Consider the following 23,481-nt stretch of genomic DNA (forward strand, 5'->3'; position numbering starts at 1 on the left):
GGTTAGGTTCTATTGGAGGTGATTGTTTGGACATTGCGTTTTTTTTTTTATTTTTATTTTATGTTTTTGTTATTATCTCAAACACCTGTCTGTGAGAGACACCTGACCTTCTAAGAACTGACTTGACCAGGAGCCCTACTTTGGAATAAAGCTGATAGTTCTGAACCGGTTCCCCAGCGTTTTTTGGAGGTGAGCAAGTGGGTGGCTGGTGCCACTTTGGTTGAACCACAGTTCAAGGCCGTTATCCTTGTTGCCTCCACTCCAAGACAGCATGGCGGCCGGGGTAGCAGCGTGGCTGCCCTTCGCAAGGGCAGCGGCCATTGGGTGGATGCCTGTGGCCTCGGGGCCCATGCCAGCTCCCCCGAGGCAGGAGCGAAAGAGGACTCAGGATGCCCTCATAGTGCTGAATGTGAGTGGCACCCGTTTCCAGACGTGGCAGGACACCCTGGAACGGTATCCAGACACTCTGCTGGGCAGTTCCGAGAGGGACTTCTTCTACCACCCAGAAACCCAGCAGTATTTCTTTGACCGTGACCCGGACATCTTCCGCCACATCCTGAATTTCTACCGCACTGGGAAGCTCCACTATCCGCGCCATGAGTGCATCTCTGCCTACGATGAAGAATTGGCCTTCTTTGGCCTCATCCCAGAAATTATTGGCGACTGCTGTTATGAGGAGTACAAGGACCGCAGGCGAGAGAACGCGGAGCGTCTACAGGACGATGCGGACACTGACAACACGGGAGAGAGTGCCCTGCCCACCATGACTGCGCGGCAGAGGGTCTGGCGGGCCTTTGAGAACCCCCACACCAGCACCATGGCCCTGGTGTTCTACTATGTCACGGGGTTCTTCATCGCCGTCTCGGTCATTGCTAATGTGGTGGAAACAGTACCCTGTGGGTCCAGCCCAGGCCACATCAAAGAACTGCCCTGCGGGGAGCGGTATGCGGTGGCCTTCTTCTGCTTGGATACCGCCTGTGTCATGATCTTCACCGTGGAGTACTTGCTACGCCTGGCTGCCGCGCCCAGTCGCTACCGTTTTGTGCGCAGCGTCATGAGCATCATCGACGTGGTGGCCATCCTACCTTATTACATTGGGCTGGTGATGACGGACAATGAGGATGTCAGCGGGGCCTTCGTCACACTGCGAGTCTTTCGAGTCTTCAGGATCTTTAAGTTTTCCCGCCACTCGCAAGGCCTGCGCATCCTGGGGTACACGCTCAAGAGCTGCGCCTCGGAATTGGGCTTCTTGCTCTTTTCGCTCACCATGGCCATCATCATTTTCGCAACAGTTATGTTCTACGCAGAGAAGGGGTCTTCAGCCAGCAAGTTCACCAGCATCCCCGCAGCGTTTTGGTACACCATCGTCACCATGACAACACTAGGGTAGGTGCCATCGAGGGAAAGGGGAAGGAGGTTGGATGTGGGTGAGTTGAAGGTCCACCTGGTAAGGTTTTCTGATAGCCCAGAGGGATTAAGATTTTCTTTTCCCTTGATGGATTTAGGAAAACATCTAAACAGTTTGGAAAAAGTCGTAATCTGTGAAATGGGTATGGTACTAGAGGGTTGTGTTTTCAGACAATACCTTGCTGTCTAAAAGTGATACAGATATTTTAGAACTTCGGAATATAGCAAAATGTTAAAAATACATATGAATATATGTAGATTATATCATTATATGTTATGCTATATTATGTTATTAGATCAATAATGACAAAGAAAAATCTGTGTCCTAATAAGCATATGACCAAGTCTAGAAAGTGTTTCAGTGCGGTCAAATGAAAAGCTTCTCTATTATTTTCCTGCTGATGGACACCTACGGCATACATTTTGCCCTATAAAGATAGTTCTCATTCACATTACAAAAAGTAGATTTTATATATTGTTACCAAAATATTTCATGATATATATGCACTTAATAACACATATGCAGTTTTTGTTACAGCTGATGGGCTATGTTTTAGAATATCAGGGCTGAAAGTGATCATCTCTACAAAATGTGGTGGAATGATATTTAAAAGTCTAGGTTCACAGTTTCAAAAAAGGAAACACAGGACTATCATCCTCACATTTTTTAAAAAGCTACAGATCCCATCAGGCAGTGGAAACACTCCCATTAAATTCACATGGTAGATAGAGCAGTATGTGGTGAGACTGATGGTCACCAGGGGCTGTTTACAATCTAGAATTCTGGGTCCTACTTTCCTCCCAGAATTCTTTTCTACATTCTTTTATTTTAAGGGTATGGAGTTTTATGACTGAAGGAGCATATTCTGAATTTGTGTGTTCTTTAAAATAGACTCTCAGAGCTAACACTAAGATTTTTTTTTTAGATGGTAGAAAAAAAGAGAATGGTTAAGAATGTTAGTCAAATTGCAGAAAGTTGCAGCATTTTACATATAAGATAATCTAATAAATTAAAATAGTTGGAACCTTTTGCTTTTATAAGTTTTTAGATAAGTCAGGAAGTGATGTTAATGTCCTTTCTTTAGTTTCATGTTTCTTTTCCTGCACAGTTAATCAGTCAAATAAGGATCTGGTATGGCTGTAAGAAAAAAAGTTATTCCCTAGGCTGCTTTTTAAGTTTTAGATTTCTGGCTAATTTCATTGGCTTCTCAAAATGATATTGTAGTTAAATTCAACTTAATTTTGTTAGATATATTGTGTTGAACAGAATTTCCTATGTTGTCATATGGCCAACTAATGGAAGGTTTTTATTTGAGGAATATTTGGTTAATTAAGAAATTATGGTAAAGTAAAATACAATGCTTATGATTTTGATTTAGTCCCAGATGTGTTTTTGAAGATCTACTGGTAAATTTTACTAAACGAATTAGTGAAATCCATATTCTATTGCTTATATGTCCCTTTTATCTTTTTGGTAATTTTATGTCAGATTATGAAAAGGATGCAGAACACCGTAGCATTGTAGGTGTTTTTTCTTAAGGAGATTTTGTTTATTTTTGGATTGTTTTTGTGTCATTTGAAATCATTATTATGGGACAACTGGGTTGTGCAAATCACTATCACAAATTACAATTAGAAATACACCTGAATAAAAAAGACTGTTTATTAAAGGAAGAAAAGGACATATACGTTTAAGAATTTGGTGTATAGGGTAGTGTTTTTTCTTAGGTCTCAGTGAGTCATTTTAATGTTATATGTTGTCTTAGTGCTTGAATACAGTTAAGTTCGAAGAGTTCCTAAATTTCTCTATATAAAAGTTTTGTTCCAGCCATGAGAACTTGGTATTATTTTAACATTTGCTTCCAGAAATGACTTCGAAATTTACTTTATTTTGAAGTTCATGTTTGTTTTCAAGAAAAAAAAGGAGGAAATATTAGTCATTAATGTCACCTTTCATAATACTGACAAAATGCTTATAAATATTTGCTTTATGAAATGACTTAAGGAACTGAATCATAATGCCTGAGTAATATCTAAGCCATAGATTTAGTTCACATGTCTCATAGGTAAGTGGATTGGAAGGCTTGAATATATACCCTCTCTCAGAATTTGGAAGCAAAATACGAGTTCCTTTTGAGATTCACTGAAGTTGAAAATTTGAATTTTCAGGAAATTAAGCTAATTAATGATTTGCATGGAAAAAGAAGTCATACTTTTAAGATGTAGAAATTATGTAATCAAAATGAGAGTGCATATGGACATTTAACAAAGCACGTGCTTTGTGTTATATAGTAAAGTTTCTTAGGAAAATGTCTTTACTTTTGCATAAAATATGTTGCATTTTAATCTCCTAGAGAAATAGCTTTTTCTTACATGCAGTGTCTTTTTGGCCTCTTATCTTTGGTTGCATTGTGACTCAACAGCATTATTTAGGAATAGAAAATATTCAACAGAAGCCATTGCCTGAATTTATCTCGTATGCTGTGGTTTTAGAGAGTGGGTGAAGTATAAACTTTCTGGAAAATATGTACTAATGTTAGCTAATCTCAAGCTGTGTTTGATAGATGATCAAGATTTTTCTATTATATATGCTGAGCTTTGTATGTGGCTATTATTTTAAATGTTGCTAATGTTCATCAGTTAATGATAGTAGAAGTGAAAAAGTGGTCCTAATCAATGGTTATCATGAGTTCCAACGTAAATGAACATTCTCTAACTAAGAACTAACCCAGAGCTTTGACATTGAGGACTGGCAGAATGATCATCCACTTCTAAGGTTATTATTATTTTTTTTTAAATGGTACTGGGGGTGGAACCCAGAGGCTTTCTACCTCTGGGCTATACTCCCAGACCTATTTCATGTTTTATTTGGAAACAGGGTCTCACTAAGTTGCTGAGAGCCTCACTGAGTAGGCTGGCTTTGAATCTGTGCAATCCTACTGTCTCAGTCTCCCAAGCACTGGGATTATAAATGTGCTCCACCACACCCGGCCTCTAAGGTTATTTATTTATTTATTTATTTTGGTGGTACTGGGGATGGAACCCTTCTACCTCCGGGCTACACTCCCAGACCTATTTTATATTTTATTTGGAAACAGGGTCTCTTAAGCCAGTGAGGCTGGCTTCGAACCTGTGTGATCCTCCTGTCTCCGCCTCCCAAGCAAGGGAATTACAATGGTGTGCCACCAAGCCCGGCAATAAGGTTATTTTCAACAATATTCACTTGGGTTTTTGATTGGAAGAACTGTGTGTGTGTGTCTTGAAACTACTCTGTCATCATCTAATCATATTGTTGCTTCCTGAAATATCAAATATATCATTAAACTATACTTTGAACATGCTTATTATATAAGTAATTATTCAATCAGCCAATAAAATGAATGCTTTAAAATATAGGTTGAAGGGCGGTCTGTTTTGTAACTGAAGTATGAAACATTAAAAGCATGGTTTTTTTTTTAAATCAACGAAAGAGAAGTTGTCAGAATTATTTTAAAATATTTATACTGAGTATCTCTGTATTGCTGTTCCTTCAGTTCATCCTTTTCCTTTTTTGGCATATTTGTTGATTTGCACAGGGCACCCCTCCTACCTCCCACCCACCTCCATTCCCTTTTCCATAGTACAAAGCAATTACTACCTTATATGGTTTTGGTTGAAAATTAACTTGAAACTCTTTTGTCCTAAAGCTTTTAGAAGATAACATCCTGTGTTTGTCATTCAGATGGTAGTACTTACATGCTGCTAAATTTAGGAAACTTCCAAATGTTCACCAGTAATTAAGTATTTAAAAATGTGTTCAATAGGGTCAAGCTTCTGTTTGTCATTGTACCTCATGCTCATGACTTGGATGTTAGAAGTGAGATCAGGTGACATATTAATTAGTTTGAGGAGTTATTGTTATGTTAGACACTGTTTGTATCTTGGTCATGGTAACTAACCATTTAAACAGTTTTTTTTTTTAAGACTGCTTTAAAAAATAGTATAGATCTAAGAACTTTTGAAATGCCATTTCTGTGATCTACACCTCTTCTTTAATTTTAAAAACAAGTTGTTTTCATCAAAGTTTTCAATATGGAAAAGAAAGCTGCTCTGTGGCATTTCTGTAAAGTTCATGTTTAGAATGGATTTTGTGATTTTTCTTTTCCTGCTTGCCTTTCTGGCCATTTAATACAAGGTCTCACACATGCTAGGGAAGTGTTCTACAACTGAGCTATATCCCCAGCCCTCTTTAAAACTGTATTCTGAGTTAGGGCCTCACTAAGTTGCCCACTATAGCCTCAAATTTGTGATTCTCCTGGATCAGCCTGCCAAGTAGTTGGAAATTTTGTGCTCTTGCCTACACAGGTCATGTTCTGCTGGGCTTGGTGGTGCATATTTGTAATCCAAGTACTTGGGAGACTCAGGCAGGAGGATCGTAGGTTTGAGGAGAGAGCCTCAAAACCTTAGCCAGAATTCTCAGTAACCTAGCCAGATACTGTTTCAAAACCAAAAATAAAAATAGGGCTGGAGGTGTAGCTAGAATGTAAAATGACCCTGAGTTCAGTCTTCAGTACCACAAAATAGAAAAAATATTCTTATTTCTGAAAAACATTACATTTTTGCTCTAAAAGAACTTAGTGTATTAATCTGTTTATAAACCTCTCCAAAGCTAGCTTATCATATTTTAGTTTTAATTTTAGGGTTCAATCGAGAGAAAATGAAAAAAATATAGGAAAATGGATTTCATCACATTTTTTTTTCCTTTAATACTAGGAACTGAACCCAAGAACATTCTACTGAAGAACATTTTCAGACCTTATTTTTCATTTCGAAATAGGGTGACCATAAGGAGTAAAGCTAGCCTTATACTGGTAATCCTCCTGCCTCAGCCTCTCAAGTAGCTGGAATTATATAATTTTAAAAGAGGATATTTCTTTTATTTTAGAATGGTGTAATTTGAGAGGAATTTACCATATACACATCATATCTATGATATATGATATGTTATAAATATATACTATGAAAAAGGATAAAAATGTTTTCAAATAGCATTCTCTTTGTCACTCTTCTGATTACAATTTCTGGGGACTTTTAGAAGCATATTTTGCAAAAATCATTTTGTGTGGAGACTTTCAACTTACCCATCTATTAATAAAAATAAATGCAGTTGTATTCCATGTGTCAGAGTTTATATATAAATATTGAAAATGTGTTAATCAAACAATCCTTAAAGGGCAGGAAATAACAAAATTTATCTCTGATGAAGAGCCCTACTATGGCTAATAATTATTTTTATTTTGGCTTACTACAATACTACCATATTTCGTAAAGTTCTTTATGGGAAATGTTAATTGAGGGAAGTTTAAACAGGACTTTTAAGAACATGTAGACATATGTAAACTGGAGTCCATTAGTTTAGACATAAAGGTAGCTGAATCTAAAGTTTCTTCGTTTTGTTGTAGTTACGAGTTTGAGTTAGAAATGATAATCGGCAAAGAAATTTATTTAAATGTTTATTTTCCTAGAATTTTTTTTTAGGTATTGGGGTTCCTGGAAGCCCTTCTACCTCCGGGCTACACTCCCAGACCTATTTTATATATTTTTGAAGCAGGGTCTCTAACGCCAGCGCGGCTGGCTTCGAACCTGCGCGATCCTCCTGTCTCCGCCTCCCAAGCGCAGGGATTGCAAGTGTGCGCCACCACGCCCGGCTTTTCCTAGCATTTAAAACTTGAGCAGTTATTGCTTGCCGGACAAAGGTATTTGTATCTTAATATGGTACCCTAGAGAAGAGAATATGTTTGATTTTCATTGGGTCTGGCATGCTGTTCTTTTTCACTTTTCTTTAGCCTAATGATTAACTTCATACTAAACTTATTTTGTTTTTGTGGTTACATAATTTAATTCTTAACCTCACTCTAATTATATTCATATGTGAACATGCGTTACTGAAGTACAAATTTCTTACTGATTGTTCATTTCCTACTTAAAGAAACCTTAGCCATCATATTTAAATGTTATCACTTTACACATACAAGAATTTTGTGGGTTGGCCAGAGCAATGCAATGAAATAGTAACAATACTTTTGAAAATTTTACTTTTACCTAATTTTTCTGAAGATTTTCTGAATTATTTAGAAATGTGCTATAATAATTATCTGGGGATTGCTTCTGATGGTGCAGAAATAAAGAATAAGTTGGATGTTTATCCCATTAAGAAATGCATTTCACTCTTATTTCTCCACTCTCTGGCTCATTTTTTCCTCTTTTCTCAGTATCACTGCTGGCTCTGCATTTATTTACATAGCACTGGGGTTTAACATGATGATTGTGTAAACATAACATCACCTTGTGCTCTCATCCAGTGAACTTTTAGGCCACTTGCGGGCAAACTCTTTAATGGTACCTGGGCCTGATGAAAAAGAAAGTAAATCAATTATTATGCTGAAATTACCTACAAAGATTTGGCCTGTGAGTTGCTGAAAACATAGTTTAACTTCTCTTGCATTGAAAGAACAATAATGGTGAGAAGAACTTTCACTGGCAAGGAAGTATAATTTTTTATCTTTAGAGCTGTAATGATGAATCCATTCACATTGTCCCCACCACTCTCCGTATGTTTCATCTTGTTCTCTGAGTACAAACATATATGTATAAATAGATAGGTAGATGATATGGGGAGAGAACACTAGTATTGTTCTCTCTCTAGTTCAGCAGCTACATTTGCCAGTGTGGGATATTTTCTGATATTGAAAAGGAACCCGAGGTGAAACACCATCTCTAGGTTTCTGTGCACTTTTGTATGGTTTAAATGTATGTTATATAGTTCTTTGCTTTATTTAGTAGATTCCATTTGAGTGTTTTGCCCAGTAGTTTTCTTTTCTGAAAGACAGCCCTTACATTCACCATCTTCCTGAGGGCTTCTTGGCCTCCCAAGCCTATATCATCTATGGTTGCACTTCATGATAGTTAAGTAGCATTTTGAATATAATTTATGGTTCTACATCTTGCCTTAGCTGACTAGACTGCAAGGCTTTGGAGGTTTGAGTCTGCACACTTTTGAGGTTTATTACCCAGTTTGGTGCTCAAATGTAGCAAATGATCTATGTTACTATGTTTGGAACATAGAATAAGTAGATACCTGTGTGTCATGGAGCGGTCCTTAGCCATGGAGCAACACCATCTCAACATAAGCAATAATCTACTATTCTTAACCACAAATTTGCTTTGTTTCCTTTTAAAATATTGAAATTTATTATTTGAGCATTTTGTATCCTAATGTACTATAATTCCATTCCCCCTTTTCCTTTTTTAACTGGAGGAACTGAGGCTTCTTTTCTTTTTTTTCATTCATAACTAACTTTTCTGTTAAGGTTACAGTTAATGTTTGTCAACTAATTTATGCACAAACATATTGAACTATTATCTATAAATGGCATTAAATATAGATGCATTTTTTTCAGGAAGAAATGCACATTCTTTGGAATTAAAGAGTATACAAAATAGAAGCTTAGTTGTAGGTACATATTCTGGAACAGTACAATCTATTTTTCCCTCGGGAATTTTCACAAGCATGTTATGTAAAGAAAATATGAATCATAAAATGTGTGCAGGGAGTGAGTTATCAGAAGTTAATAATGAGATGAAATAACATTGAAAGAGGACGACAATTGAGATCGTGTCAAATAAGATGGGAAGGTTTTTTTCTAAAAGTAAAAGGTCCTGTCTTTTTTATTCTGTTATATGGATGTAATTTACCCATCTTTCTCATTTTCTTCACTTTGAAGAATACCAGTAATGCTGCTTTTGGAGACACAAAGTAACAGCGGTAGCTTATACTCTCAAGATATCAAAAAGTGACACACAGAGTTCAATTTAACAGACTTCTGTGGATCACACATTACCTGTTGTTGACCACAGCAATAAACATAGGGCCACTTTCAAACTTAAGTAGGATAGTGGGAAAGGCAGACAATAACTAACTACATAAATATGATCTATAATACCAGGTGTTATAATGAGTGCTATGAAAGAAATCAATTTTGATAAGAAGCCGACTATGTGGGAGAGGGGACAGATCAGGCAGTTCCAAGAGGATGACATTTGAGCTGATGGTTAATTGAAAGAATGAAGTGAATCTGTAAAGACCTGAATGAAGAGCTTTAGAGGGAGAAGAAAGGAGTAAAAGTTACGTATAACCCTCATCCAAAACGCTTGGCACCAGAAGGATATTCTTTTAAATTTTATATTATTGCATGTTCATAATGAATTATTCTAGGGATGCAATCCAAGCCTAAGCACAAAGTTTATTTATTTTCATATGCATCCTATACACAGAGGCTGAAGGTAATTTTGCAAAAATATTTTTAGTGCACCTGTGTTTTGGCTACAACCTGTCACATGAAGTCAGATGTAGAATTTTCCACTTTTGTCATGATTGCCCTATAAATGTTATGAATTTAAAGCATACTTGACTTCGGCCTTTCAACTCAAGGATGTTGAGCTTATACAAAGATGTCAAGGCGAGAAGAAGTATTCTGTCTAATGGCATTGTAATTTAAATGAATAGAGTGAAGTAGCAAGTGGAATATGAAAGGTATTTGGGTAGAAAAAATATATAGGTATATATAGGACATAACTGACCAATGAGGACATCTGAGTCCTTCCAATAGCTTCAGCAGTAAGATTTCAATGTGTGGAATATTGCCGGGTACTGATGAGTAACCTGGGGGTTAGAAACCATGTCTTCATTTCTGTGTACCGTTATATAACTGATTTTATAGTTTCCCTTCGAATGTTTGCCCTTTTGTTTTCTCCTGTGAGAACCAGTGTTGGCATTGAGGTTCTCCAAGAGGCCTTTTCAAGCTCTCAAGTCTACATCTTCTCTGGTTGCAATTACACTTGACATTAGTAAAATGCCATTTTGTATATAATTTTACTTTTGGACTTCCCAACTGGGTTCAGAGGCTTTTGATGTTTGAGTCTGCACTTTTTTGAGGCTAATTACCTAGTTGAGTGTTCAAACACAGGAAAAGATCTGTGTTCGTGTATTGTGGATCATGGAATGAAATAATAACTGAACGTCATAAGAGCGCCTTAGCCATGGAGCAGTGCCATTTTATCATAGGCAATAACCTACTAATTGAGGCCAGACTTAGACTGAAAGAAACAAAAGAGGGAAAGATGTGAGAATGGCAAAGAGAATAAGATTGCTGTATTAAAATAAGCAGATCTGAAAGACTTTTTAAAAAGTTTTAAATGGCCAATAAAAATCAACTTCCTTGTGAAAGATTGTCATCCTTCATTAAGTTTGTTGTATTTACTTTTGCTAAAAATTTACATCCAGACATTCATAAAATTGTCTAAAAATGAAGTATTTTATGATAATACAGTATTAAATTAACCCTCATTGGCAAAGATAAAACTAAAGAAAAAATGAATTTCATATTTTAGCTAAAAAGATAAAAGTTAGTGTTAAATAGATATGAAACCTACAGGATAATTTTTAAAATTTGAATATAATTTTGCAGATTAATAGTGGTCAATTCTAATATTAGAGTTCAAAGATATTCTACATTTTAAATTCTCTTTAAAGGCTTTTTATTTCTTCTCTTTCCCTCTCTCTCTCCCTCTCCCTCTCTCTCTCTCTCTCTCTCTCTATATATATATATATATATATATATATATATATATATATATATAGAGAGAGAGAGAGAGAGATAGATATAGATATAGATATATACATATATCTATCTCTATATATACATACTATAAAATATATATGTTATATATAACATGTACATATGTGATAAGAATATATATATATATATACATATTCTTTCCAGATGTTTTATTTTTGTGAGGTTAAAAGAGAAAATCATTTATATGTCTTAAAATTCATGAAGAATATCATAGAATAGGAATTTTTAAAACACCAAATTGGGACTACACATATAGCAGATGTATAATGAAAACTTAGAGAGTGCTTTGATAAGAATCACCATGCTGCTGATTAAATACAATCATAAATGGGTAATTGGAGAGACTTGGGATTAGAAAAGCAAGAATTAACATCATAAAAATGCAAATGTATATACTTGTATCTAAGGTAATTCAGTGTGGCATCTCACTTTGCTATGTTTTCTCTGTTAAAACATCTTTCATTCAGATAATTGTGCATCCTACCCAGAAGTTCTGTCCAGAGGATGGATTATTGATGAAGCAAGCTAGGACTTATAAGGAACATGTCCTGGTATCCCTGGAACTTTGCATGTGGTTAAGTTGGGCAATGACAATTAATCTCTCACAATTATTTTCCTTTCTCTATTTTGAATGTGGACCCGATATCCCTTCTCTATTCTATGGAAAATAAGGCTGTCTAACCCCATGCCGTTTTAATGAATTTGGGGAAGGAAAATTATCATTGATATTGTTTTAGGACACTACGAAATGTACGAAAAGGTTGTCAGTTCTATCAAAGGTGGGATTTTGGAAATGAAAAGCACATATGCTGTTAAGCATATATTATTTTTAAATTACATCAACCCTGTAATGACCTGAGGCACTTAATTAAGTTAGAAAAGAATATGCCCAGTAGGCAGTCCACAGGTCTTAAAACCATGGCATTCTGACTTTAAGGGCTCTTTTGAAATCATTTTAGAGAATCTTCTTTTTTCTGTATACTTGTATTGGAGTACTGTAGTTTCACATCATAATGTAGTTCAGAGTGATGGGGACATACATACTCACACAGCACGTAGAAATTACCCTACTTATATTTAAGAAATTAAGTTGAAATGTAGTTATGAATCTTACATAAAAATCACAGAGCTAGTTAGCAGAAGGACCTAAGCTAGATTTCTGGAGAATCTTTCAAAGTTGAATGCTGTTTAGAGTATACTGCAATGGGACCCCACCCCCACCCCACATTTGTTTCTCTATCTCTAACCTTATGAAAACATTATAAACAACACAGCATTAAGATCAAGCAGGTCTAAAAGTTTTTTCATAACACAACTAAAAACCTAACAGTCACTCTAAATCGTACATACAACTTCTAATGCGTGACTGTGGACATGTAACATATATAAGCAAATTAATGCAATACGAGTCACATTATTATTCTCTCCCTGGTCGACTGCTAATTGTTTTAAACTGTCAGAACTGAAGAGAATTTCTTATTATATTGGAGGTTGCAACCTTGATTTTTAGACAATGTGATACGTGTTATTTTTTTAACTTGATATCAATAAAGTTCAAAACAGGCTGTGAATTCAGTGTCAAATCATTTGACGTGGCATGGTCAAATGAACAGAAATTTAAAAGTTGGGGGTCTCAGGTTCTGATAATAGGTTCAGAATTGCTTTAAAACTGCACATTATGCTTTATTTATTAAAGGAACATGCATGTTAAAATCAAGTGAAACGAGTTATTCTATAAACATTGTAACTTAGGATATATTTTGAGAGTTAGGGTTATTTTAGTAGTATATCTTTACTTTGAAAAACATAAAAATGCCATTTTAATCCCTGCCTGGGGAAAACTCCTCCCTTAACTTCCTTGAATTTTTTAAAGTAAGTATGCTGGAAAACTAGATAGTAAATAGGTCCTTCTAATATTTCAGAAGAAATATTCAAGATAAATCTAAATTGATAAATTATGAAAAAGAACCTTAGTCAAGCTTCCAAGACTCCAGACACATCCCAATGAGGCACTGCACGTGGCAGTCTGCCTTTTAAACTAAAGATAAAAATAAAGAAAATAAAATGTATTTGAAAATCTAAGCCTTCGATCATAAAGCTGATAGAACTAAGCATTCCTGTTGGTTTTATGTCAGGCACACACGTTTACCTCATTATTACACCTTTTCATGTATCACTCCTGTCATTCATCTATGGATGACCCACTTCACCATTTTATTTGTATAGTTAGTAATTTTAATAACATAACGTGTACATGTGAAGCTGCCACCTAAAATAACACGTATCTCTGACATTCACCTGTATCTACTGTATGCACCTCCTCTTCCCATCTTTCTCATTGCCTCTTCTCTCTGTTGAAGATCCCCATCATCCTCTATCCCATGTGTGTCTTTATTAAAATAAATTTCTAATAGGGGGATTTTGTATAGCTTATGAAAGGATATGATACTGCATGTAGTCGTATGAGTTTTCCCATTTAATATTATGTTGTATTTGTTCGTATAGTTTTTTATGCACTGTAATTCATCTTTGCTTTATAATATCCTATTCTGCCACGTGAATATACCACAAGTTCTTTGAACTATTTGGATGATGCCATGTTGCTTCCAGGATTTTCTTAAGAGCAATGATTTTTAAATTTTGATGTATAATATTTTTTCTGTACCCACACGTACCTTGGAGTAAAATTGCACATTATATGTATGAATGGTCAACTTTAGAGGATAATATAAAATTTCTGAAGTTATTGCATAGACACTCTTACTAGCCTCCTCAGAATTCAATGTAGCAAGTATTTAGTATGAAGAAATTAAAATAATGTTTACATTGGTATGGCTTTTACCATCATCTTTTAGAGATGGCAAATATAAGTGAATCAGTAATGACTGGAGTTTTATTTAACTAGTGATTTGGAGGTAAATCCTTACCAAGTTTAGTTGTATGAAAAACAGCGAATGTGAAGCTGTCTAATAAGGCTTTGTATTATTTATTCTCATGAAATTAAGAATGAGAGTCAAAGGATTCAAGTTCATATTCAATTGCTTTTTTGATACATTATAGTGGTTGTTTTGTTTTGTTTTGTTTTTGCAGGTCTGGGGATGGAACCCAGGGGCATTTGACATCCAAACTATATGCCCTGCCCTATTTTTTATTCTTTATTTTGAAATAGGGTCTCACTAAGTTGCAGAGAGCCTCACTAAGTAGCTGAGGCTGTCCACAAACCATGGTCCTTCTGTCTCAGCCTCCAAAATGCTGAAATTAAAAGGGTGCGCTACCACGTCGGGCTCATTATAGTATTTTATAAAAGGCTTATGTGTGACTTTTGGCAAAGATATTTAATCAGGAAAATATTTACATTAAGTCTATTCATATTGTCTAATTTATCAAAACACTGTTATGATTAGTAAAAAAAAATAGCTAATTTGAAAACAAGCATTCAGGAGTGAGCACATAACTGAAATAGAACATGAGAGCAAATATCAAAAGGAAATTGCTTCCATATCAGGAAATTCTTAATTGAGGGAACTGAAATGAATATTATTTCCAATCCTTCATAAATAATATTATAATTTTTTATATTTGCAATAAAAGGCAGTTGTTTGAAAACATAATTAGCATAAAGTATATGTGTATATACATATACAACATTTATACATATAAATGTTGACCTGTTGTCCCTATTTTTAATGTAGGATTTCTGCTTTTGGCTTTAAAATTACATGAATTTAATAAGATTATAGGATAGTAGACATTCTAACAAAAAGAAATAATGTAATCTGGAAAGTGGTTATAAACTCTTCTTTATGGAAATGGGGCACTTTATTCAGGGTTGGCTTGGCCCGGGAATAGTGATAAGTAAAGTGTCTTATCGATTTTTCCAAGGAACTTCATTATTTTCATGTAAAGAGTCCAAATACACTCATAATAATTTAAATGAAAGGTGAAATTATTTTATTAAAAAATTAGGGGAGGCATTTTTTGTCAAGTAGCAAATGGTGGCAATATCTTCTAAAATAAGCTCTTTTAAGCCAAACTAAATAAATTTAAACAATACTCCACTGACCACTCATTTATTTTTAGTTTTATATTTTTTTTATAATCTTCAGTGCATAATTTCTAGGTCGGTAGATATTGCTTATTATTAGATGTTTTGTGGTACTGAGATTGAGTCCAGAGATTGGGATTGGGATTGAGTCCAGGGACATTCTACCACTAAGTCACATCCCTAGCTTTTCAAAAACTTTGTTTTTTTAAATTATTTATTAAAAAGATAGAAATATAGAGATAGTTACAGCCCTGTGCCGGAGCGGGGCACAGGGGGGTAATTCGAATGAAAATGCCCTTGGTTTGTTTTTAACTATGAGCTGGATAGGTTTCTGAGAGTCTTGCTAAATTGCTGAGGGTGTCTTTGAACCTGTGATACTCCTGTCTCAGCCTCCCAAGCACTGGAATTGAAGGCATGAGCCATCATACTAATTACATGTTACATTAAATATTGTTGAACTATATTTGAATATATAATGCAAACTTATGTATATATTTAGGAAATACAAACATATATACAGCAATACAAAATGTAGAAATATATAAACTATTATGCACAGGTATATATGTTGATAAATATGTACTTCTTGTTTTTCTCTGTAAACACACAAACTATTAATGTTAATAATTTAAAAGATCTGGGTGGTGGGAGATAGTAAAAACCACTTTTTACCTTTGTAAATAATTATGTGAATATATGGATATATTTATATATATTTAATTTCAATACTATAAATACATTTTGGAGTGGTTTACAATAAATATACTTTTAAAAAGGATCTGCTAAAATAAGACTCTGGTATCAGGACCTTTCTTTTCCATTTTCTATAAAACATTACTAGATGTAATTTAAAATTACATGGCTTCCTAAGCAGGGCGTGGTGGCACACACACTTGTAAATCCCAGTACTTGAGAGGCTGACAAAGGAGTGTCGTAGGTTCTCAGCCAGCCTCAGCTACTTAGTGAGGCTCTCTCCAACTTAAACTTTTCTGTTTCAAAATAAAAATAATAAAAAAATAGTTCTGGGGGTGTATCTCAGAGGTAGAATGCCTGTGGGTTCAAAATCCAGTACTGAAAAAAAAATTACATGGCTTCTTTTAATAACCCTTTAATGATTCACTCAAAAACATCTAAATTATATAGGATAATAAATGAGAAACTGCCTAAATTTAAATATCACTTCTTTAATCTGACAGCTCAGTGATCTCAATCAAATCATTTAAACTCTAATTGCCTGAGATTTCTTATCTATATAAATAGGTTAAGGCTTTTGCAGAATTTAAGCATACGTATTTACATTTTTAGAATATTACTTAGTACATAGTTGCTACATGAGGTGTTGATATTATGTTATTTTGTAAAATATGTGATATTAAATTTAATATTAAAGCTAGTTCATATTTACCTTGCATAAGAAACATTTTTAGTGGATGCCACCAATTGGCAATTCATCAGGAAATGATTGCTGAAAGATGACTCATAATAAGTGATGTATTTCTTATTTAAAAACTTATTCTGAATCACCTAATACTTTTGGGGGTTGAAAATTTAAAATTTAATTAATTTATGTTATCAAGTTATAAACTCCTATGTCTCTGACAAGCTTGTTTCAAAATTACATGCTTAATAATTTCTTCACCATTTTTTAAAAATTTGTCAATCCTCAAAATACTAGGGATAGTACTGGGTGTGCTATCCGATGCTTGTGCTCCAAGTACCTGAGAGGCTGAGATAGGAAGACTGTAGGTTTGAGGACATCCTCAGTAAGTAGAAGACCCTGTTTCAAAATTAAAATAAAATGGAGCTGAGCATATAGCTCAGAGATAGAATGTCCCTAGGTTCAATCCCCAATGCTACACACAAAAATAAGACTAGGAATGAAACCATCTTGTGATACCATTCATCAGCAACTTTCAAAAAGAATTCAAATTAGCATAGTGTCACATACCCTATGGTAGCACAATTCACAATAGCCAAATTATGGAAAAAAACCTAGGTGTCCATCAAAAGATGAGTGAAGAAAATATGGCACAATGAAATTCATTCATTACATACAATGAAATCTTACTAAGCCATAAACAGGAACAAAATTACGTCATTTGCAGAAAAATGGATGGAACTAGAGAGACATTATTCTAAGTGAAATCAGGCAGTCTCAGAAATGCCAAAGGTTGTATGCTTTCTCTCATATATGGAAGCCAGAGAGAAATAGGAAAGAAAACAGACTACATGAAAATAATCAGTGAGACCAGTAGAATAGTGAAGCTACATCGGGGAAGGCAGGAGGGGAAGGGCTAGAGAAGGCTGGAGGAAGGCTGGAGAAAGGCTGGAGGAAGGCAACAGACCAAATGACATTATATCTATAATATCAAGGTATTACTAACAATCTTACTAGCATATATGAAAAGTGGGAGGGGTAGCAGGATGGGGTGAGTAGAGAGCCACACCAAGAAAGGTTGTTACATAAAGGAATGTATCACTCTGATTCTCACTATGATGTGTAATCATATTATACCCCCATAAAATTCTAAACAAAATTTGAAAAGGAGTTTTTGAAACAACTTAATGTGAAGTCAACCTGAATTAAATAAGTATAAAATAATAACGATGAAGGAAAAATGAAGAATAGAGGTTTGGTTAAACAAAGCATCACTGAACATAACATCAACTCTGAACTTACTGTCAGCCAAAGGAAAGAAAAAACGTAGTGCGTTTCACAGCTATTTTCCAAGATAAAAATATCTTACTTCATGAAGAGATTTTTAGAAAAGTAAGGTCTAATAGGAATTTGTCACATAGATATTTATAAGCAGGTAATAAAACGAGTTGTGTCTGCACTAAAAATTTCACAGAGTACTGAGGAATATCTTATGAATTATTATTCTAGTTGTAGTTATTTATGGGGTCCAGTGTAATAATTCAGTGCCTCTTTACAGTGTGTCATGAACAAAACAGGGTAGTTAGCATTTCTATTGTAGAGATTAAAATATATATACATATAAAATATATGTAATATATTCATAAAAATACATAATATATAATAACATGTAATAATATATGTGATAATAATATATATGTGTATATTATATTATACATACATATATTATACACACATATTGCGGTACTGGGGATTCAAACTGATACACTTTCAAAATAAAGCCCTGTTTTTAATTCTTCATCTCACTAAGTTGCAAAGGGCTTCACTGAGTAGCTGAGGCTGGGTGTGGACCTGTGATCTTCCTGTCTCAGCCTCCCAAGTACTAGGATTATAAACTTGATTAAAAGCCATCAGATATCGTAGATTTCAGCAAATTTAGAGCTATAAGTGTAGAATAAGGACCACCAAAATTACAATCACCTGGGACATTAACTAAAACTGCAGATTCCTGGGGTTGACATAAGACAGTTCAGGGGTAGGAACCCTGCCATTCATATTTTTATCCTTGCATCACATTTTGTAAACAACTGATCTGAAAGAATGTATGCTTATACTATCTCTAATATCATCCTGAGTTAGAATTGACTTGAATTAGAAATTTGAAAGGAGTTAAAAACACACGATTTAAAAATATGATCTAGCCAGGCATGGTGGCACATGCTTGTAATCCCAGTACTTGGGAGACTGAGACAGGAGGATTGTAGGTTTGTGACCAGCCTCAGGTACTTAGTGAGAACCTCCATAACTTAGTGAGACCCTGTTTAAAAATAAAAAAAAAATTAAAAATAGGGCTGGGGGTGTAGCTTGGAGACAGAACACACCAGATTCAACCCTCAGTACTACAAATAAATACATGAATAAATAAATAAAAACTAGAGAAAGAACTAAAGTGCTATACACACACACTTAAGCTTTCCTTAGTAGAGATACAAGTTAGTGTATCAGAGCACAATACAATATGTAACAAAGTTAGATTGAAACTACTAAAGAAAGGAATAGATTATATAAAGTAAGACACAAAGTATAATGACAAAGTCTCAAAAGACTTGAATGTTTTTAGGTAATTTTGTTTCTTCTTTGCTACTTTTTCTTCTTCTATATAAACAGAAAGTAGATTTGAATCTTTCCAAAGAGGATAATTTTTAATCACATGTAAAGAATCTCAACTGTGCAGGACCTAAAGATAGAAAACAAATTACTGGTGGATTCTTAGATTATAATTGAGCATAAGGGAAGTTTTATGTAAAAACTACTGAAGGGCTCATTTGATTTTGAGCTTTTTAATTGGCTTTGCACGCCTGTTACCCTGGCTAAAATGACTTTGTGTTCTTTTCTGGTAGACATAGGAAAGTATGTAATATACCTTTCCCCACAAGGTCTAGATATGAAAACTATTTTAAGAAAACTTGGTTTAGGATTAGTGTAGTTAGGAGTCGAAATGTACTTCCCACTGTGGAGGATACTATCTAATTAAGTGTGGCTACAGGAATTCAAAACACCAGTTTGATAACAAGAGGAAACCTGTAGTCAAATGAAGAGTAAAGAATGAGAGGATAAAAGAGAGGAAGAGAGAGAAAGAATAGAAAGGAAGGGGGAAAGGAGTGTGTACGAACATGATCTTACTCTTAAAATGAGGCAAAGAAAAGAATATGCATTTATTATGCCCTGTTCTGTGGCTATCTCCCATGGACATGAGCAGTGCTTTTGATTTCACACATTGACTCCTTGATTTCCACTGGCAAGAGATATAAATAAAAATATGATAAAGAATCATTCAATGAAGTGGGAAAAGATGAAACCAAAATAAGACCTCATCACTAAAAAATATGTTTAAGTTCAGATAGCAAAGGCTAACAAATATATATGTAATCTCAAGCAAACTCTTTTATTTAAAGTAAGAACAAAAAGCAAGAGGATATGTTCTCAAAAACAAACCTGAATTTTGATATGTGGCGTTTTTCTGGAAGAATATAAAAAAAATTTAACAACAAGGACAAAAATGTATGTGCTCAATCTCATGTCCTTGGTGTTCTAGTATAAGAACCTTATGCTCCTATCAAAGATTTGAGCCACAAAATGAACATGTCCTCTTATCTCCCTGCAGAACGGGTCAGTGAAATTGCCAAGAATAGCTCTCGTCCTTTCTCCGCACATTAGGCCAGACATGAGCATCAGGCAAATGTACGATGCTTAAAGTTCTGACCTGCTGCTTAAATCTAGAATATTAAGATCAGAAGGACTTCCAACTTTTACTCCAGGGTTTGTTTGGGTCTGTGATTTTTGTTCACCTTTATTTCAATTGAGCCAGAGGGATCTGTTTTATTGAAAAACTTCACATACAGTCTCTTTTTAATAACTTGTTTCTGAGCTCATGTTATGTTTCCATTCATTTGTTTTTTCCTCTGGGAAACAAACTAACAAACAAAAATCTCTGGTTCTATAACACTCTACCCACAGCCTTGTGTTTCAGGAACCTGCTGATGAAAGTTCTATCTTCACAAAACCTCAAGCTTTAGTGGAAATCACTTCCACAGGTTTTACAACAATGCCTAAAATATGGCTTTGTGGATCATAGATGCCAAATAAAATTCCATTAAATTTTAGAAACATTCACAATAGTTTCTTCAGCTACATTCTCTGCTATATAAATATTTACATGTAAAATTAAAATTTCACAGATGCATTTTTGATTTAACATATATTAGGGAGGATCGCAACTTCAAGGCCAGCCTCAGTTATTTAGTGAGGCCCTCTGCAAGTTAGTGAGACCCTGTTTCAAAAATAAAAAATTAAAAATAGGAGCCAGGTGTGGTGGTCCATGCTTGTAATCCCAGTACTTGGGAGGCTGAGACAGGAGGATCCTGGTTTGGGGACAGCTTCAGCTACTTAGTGAGGCACTCTGCAACGTAGTGAGACCCTATTTCAAAATAAAGAATAAAAAATCGGGCTGGGGGTGTACCCCAGAGGTAGAATGCCCCTGGATTCCATCCCCAGGCAAACACAAATACCTACACACACAGACACATTATTTAGAAATAAAGTTGTACATTTTTGATTCCTGATATGGCAGTGGATTGTTCCTAAAGATATCTTTAAGATCTTTATCTATGATACTTAACCACTGAAAGAAATCAGCTAATCACCTATATCTTTGTTACTTCTCTCATCTCTGCTGTTAGATCATAGCTTACTCATCTGTCCTGGACTATTCTTCTGAGCTTCAGATAAGAATTTCCAGAATTATGCCATCAGGAAATACTGTGTTCTTAGCTTTTATAGGCAGCATAAGAAAGGTTTGCATAAAAAAACATTTCCAAATATAATGTAAACTCATTGGACAGAGAATATTGTCTGCCTAGCACTTAATATCTCATACAATAAAAATCTATATACATATTTAGTATATGATACATATATAATCTCATGCAATATATTATTGCTGTGCATATAGATGATATATGTTATTATTCACCAATCTTATTAAAATGTGGGTGCTTCCTAATGAGAATTCTCAGGCATTTTCTGGATCATTGTCAATGGAACCATGACCAATTAGTATTAGCCATAGATAGGAGAGAGAATTTCTTCATCTGGCATAAGCAAGTCTCAATGGCATAAAATTCAGAACCTATTTTGGGCATAATTAAATGTATTTGGCTCTCAAAAATCTGCTGAATATTGACTGAACAAAAATCTAGAATCACTTCACTTTCTGAATCCTATTACATTCTACTAAGAATAGATTTGAAGGTTATTATTATAGAACGAGTAATAATACTTTCATTTATAAATTATGTTTTCATTTTGAATTTTTATTTTATTATATATTTATCATAGATGATCAATATATATTCATGGAATAGATGAAAAATAAATTAAAAGTGTCTTACTGTATGTATAAACACCCAATTCATTGATAAAGGTAGAGAAGTATGGTTTCTTTAGAAAAATGGGACAGAAAGTATTCAGTGGCATTTGGCCTTGTTTTATGGTTTTAATACTTTACCTTCCACACTAATGTATGCTATATGGCATGATATTATTTGATCTCTGTGTAGTACACTTATCTGTAATCATTTCTTACCAATGGTAAAAGGTATATACATTGATAAGCACTAGCTGTTGCATATAATTGAACATACCTGAATATTGTTCTTTAGCAGAAACAAATATGATGTCCAGAAACAGAGGAAAGAGCAGAAGAAATGTGTAGTCACATATAAGTCTAACAAGTAAACATAAAACCCTTATTTCAGTTGATTCAATGTATTGACTCTTCCTATGTGCCAGGCAATATATACTTGGCACTGTGAAGAAAGATATGTATGAGAGATTAAATTGTTCACAAATCTGGGATTTTACACCCAAGAACTGTGATTTTAAATTCTGTCTATTATCACTGGCTGACTGCACAGCCTGGATGCTGTTTAAAAATATATTTGCATTCATACAAAATAAAATTAGTGAGAATCTGTTTCATGCTCTGAAATGATTAGTGTTGGCTGGAGTTGACTACAATTAAATGATTAATTGTAGTTAACCATTAATTCTCAAGTTAAGAAATTGCAAGGACATTTGAACTTTAATGTGCTTTCTCTTATACAAGAGCTCCTTTTCTTCTTTTAGACCCCTCCTAGCAATGAGGAGAAATAGCTAAAATGCTTGCAAACCAACTTTCTAGCTAATTCCTATTCCTTTTGTCTAAAACATAATCAGTGTTTTTTCCAAATAGTTAAAGATCCCACATATCTGCAATGGTTTTAAACGAGGCACAACATAAATCTATGAATCATATGGGTTTTTTTTGTTGTTTGTTTGTTTTTGGTGGTACTGGGGTTCCTGGAAGCCCTTCTACCTCCGGGCTACACTCCCAGACCTATTTTTACATTTTTATTTGGAAACAGGGTCTCCTAAGCCAGCGCGCGTGGCTAGCTTCAAACCTGCGCGATCCTCCTATCTCTGCCTTCCAAGTGCGGGGATTACAAGCGTGCGCCACCACGCCCGTCTGAATCATATGTTTTTAAGAATACTATAGAATGTGCTTTGATATGAATTTTCATTTTAGAAATAATTACATTGAAATACATTTGAAATGAATATTTACCATAAACATTCTAGTTGTATTTTGAAAGCTACACTTTTGTGATTAGAATACAATGGATTCAGATTCTTCTTAGTTGTCTTAGTGATCCTGAACCCACTATTCTACATAATTTTCATTCATTTGCAATACTATCTAAATCTCTTTTGATTCATGCTAATGTAAGGCATCATATCCCACCGTGCTTATATAAATTCAGTGCCATGTTTTAATGATAGGGGCATTTAAAATGAGATTCTTCAAATGGGTAGCTCTTTATAGTCATATTATCATAGAATCTTGAAATTAAAAGTTTCCTTGCAGGTCACCTTGT

At 34.6% G+C, this 23,481-nt stretch overlaps 1 protein-coding gene across 1 annotated transcript in view; it reads left to right on the forward strand.

The window, feature by feature from the left end:
- Positions 1-271: 271 nt before the first annotated feature.
- KCND2 (potassium voltage-gated channel subfamily D member 2) overlaps positions 272-23,481 on the forward strand; it is a gene marked incomplete at both ends in the record, with an annotated part of 521,297 nt that continues 498,087 nt past the window's right edge. Inside the window, one exon of the mRNA XM_080701486.1 lies at positions 272-1,386. Coding sequence (XP_080557612.1) covers positions 272-1,386 — 1,115 coding nt within the window. The remainder of the gene's footprint in view (positions 1,387-23,481) is intronic.

The sequence above is a fragment of the Muscardinus avellanarius genome (assembly GCF_963383645.1).
Source record: "Muscardinus avellanarius genome assembly, chromosome: 9".
Classification (NCBI taxonomy): Eukaryota; Metazoa; Chordata; class Mammalia; order Rodentia; family Gliridae; genus Muscardinus; species Muscardinus avellanarius.